Source organism: Oxyura jamaicensis, chromosome 8 (genome assembly GCF_011077185.1).
Source record: "Oxyura jamaicensis isolate SHBP4307 breed ruddy duck chromosome 8, BPBGC_Ojam_1.0, whole genome shotgun sequence".
Taxonomy (NCBI): domain Eukaryota; kingdom Metazoa; phylum Chordata; class Aves; order Anseriformes; family Anatidae; genus Oxyura; species Oxyura jamaicensis.
Window position 1 is genome coordinate 31087063 of NC_048900.1, and position 1340 is coordinate 31088402.

Below are 1340 nucleotides of genomic sequence, written 5' to 3' on the forward strand. Positions count from 1 at the left end.
GGGGCCGAGAGGGGCCGAGAGGGGCCGAGAGGGGCCGAGAGGGGCCGCTCACCTCTCCCGCAACGGTTGCAGCTGGTTCTCCTCGCGAAGTTCACGTTCCCGCACCTGCGGAGGAGCACACGGTGACACGAGCCCCGCTTCGCCTCGCCTCACCGCCCCCCTTATCCCCGTCCCGGCCCCGCTCACTTCTTGTCGGGGCAGATCCAGTCCCCGTCGCTCACGCGGAAATTCTTGGTCGACATCTTGGGGCCGCCGCCGCCGAGCCGCGGGAGGACGGGGGGGGGAGGGGGGGGGGGCAAGGAAGGGCCGGGGCCCTTCTCCGCGCGGACTGCCCCGCGGCGCCTGCACCCCGCTGCCGCAGCGAGCCGGGCGGCCGCCGGGCGGGATTTCGCTCAGGCAGCGGCCCGGCCGCCTCAGCGCGGCCGCGGGGAGAAGGGAGCGAGGGAGGCGCGCCCCCAGCGGGCCGGAGGGCTGCCGGCCGCCCGCCGCGCATGCGCACAGCGGGGCTGGCGAGGCTGTGAGGGGACCTGGCGGCCGTAGTGCTGCGGAGCTCCCCGCGCCGAGCTCCCCGGTCCCTGTGTTTACGAAACTGAGTCAGACGCAAGCACATAAATTCAATTTTTTTTTTGTTGTACACGGCCTAACAAGTGGCACCGCGCTGACAGGCAGTGCAGCCCGCAGAGTTCAACACCTCAGTGATTTACTTCCCACAGTGACGTGCCCTGAATTATCAGCCCAAGCTCAAAAGAATTACCGCGTCCTAGCACCGACAGACGGCAAAAAGTGTTTCAGCCCAGGTCTTTAAAATGAAGTAAATCCCAAACCTGACGCAGCCCGGAGGGTCCGGTGCTGCCCCCAGAGCCGCGGCGGAGCCACGGCCGCCACCGCCGGGTGTCCGCGGCACGGCAGGTGGCAGTGCGGCAACGCGGCCTGCTTTCATGGAGTTCAGGGAATTCAGGCAGTTACACAGTAATATGTAGATAAATCTAGCCCCCCAATAAATAAACAAACGAATGAATAAATAAGAGTGTCAGTGTCACCACGCAGGATCGGCTCTGGAAGCTGAATGCGGGCTCTCTCTGACTTGGACATGCTGTGGGCTGTGAAGTGGCAAGGGGCACCCAGGCCACGCAGTACGTGTCTGCACCCACAGAATCACAGCATGACAGAATCATCTAGGTTGGCAGAGACCTCCAAGATCACGCAGTCCAACCTCTGACCTAACACCAGTCCCCCACTAAACCGTACCACTAAGCTCTACATCTACACGTCTTTAAAGACCTCCAGGGATGGTGACTCAACCACTTCCCTGGGCAGCCCATCCAGACCATGCAGACCGT

At 63.5% G+C, this 1340-nt stretch overlaps 1 protein-coding gene across 1 annotated transcript in view; it reads right to left on the reverse strand.

Annotated features, from left to right (window-relative positions):
- ZRANB2 (zinc finger RANBP2-type containing 2) overlaps window positions 1–332 on the reverse strand; it is an 11080-nt gene extending 10748 nt beyond the window's left edge. The window contains exons 1-2 of the mRNA XM_035333218.1: window positions 187–332; window positions 53–105 (exon numbers count right to left, since the gene is read on the reverse strand). Of these exons, the coding sequence (XP_035189109.1) occupies window positions 53–105; window positions 187–242 (109 nt within the window). The 5' untranslated portion in view covers window positions 243–332. The remainder of the gene's footprint in view (window positions 1–52; window positions 106–186) is intronic.
- Window positions 333–1340: the final 1008 nt, after the last annotated feature.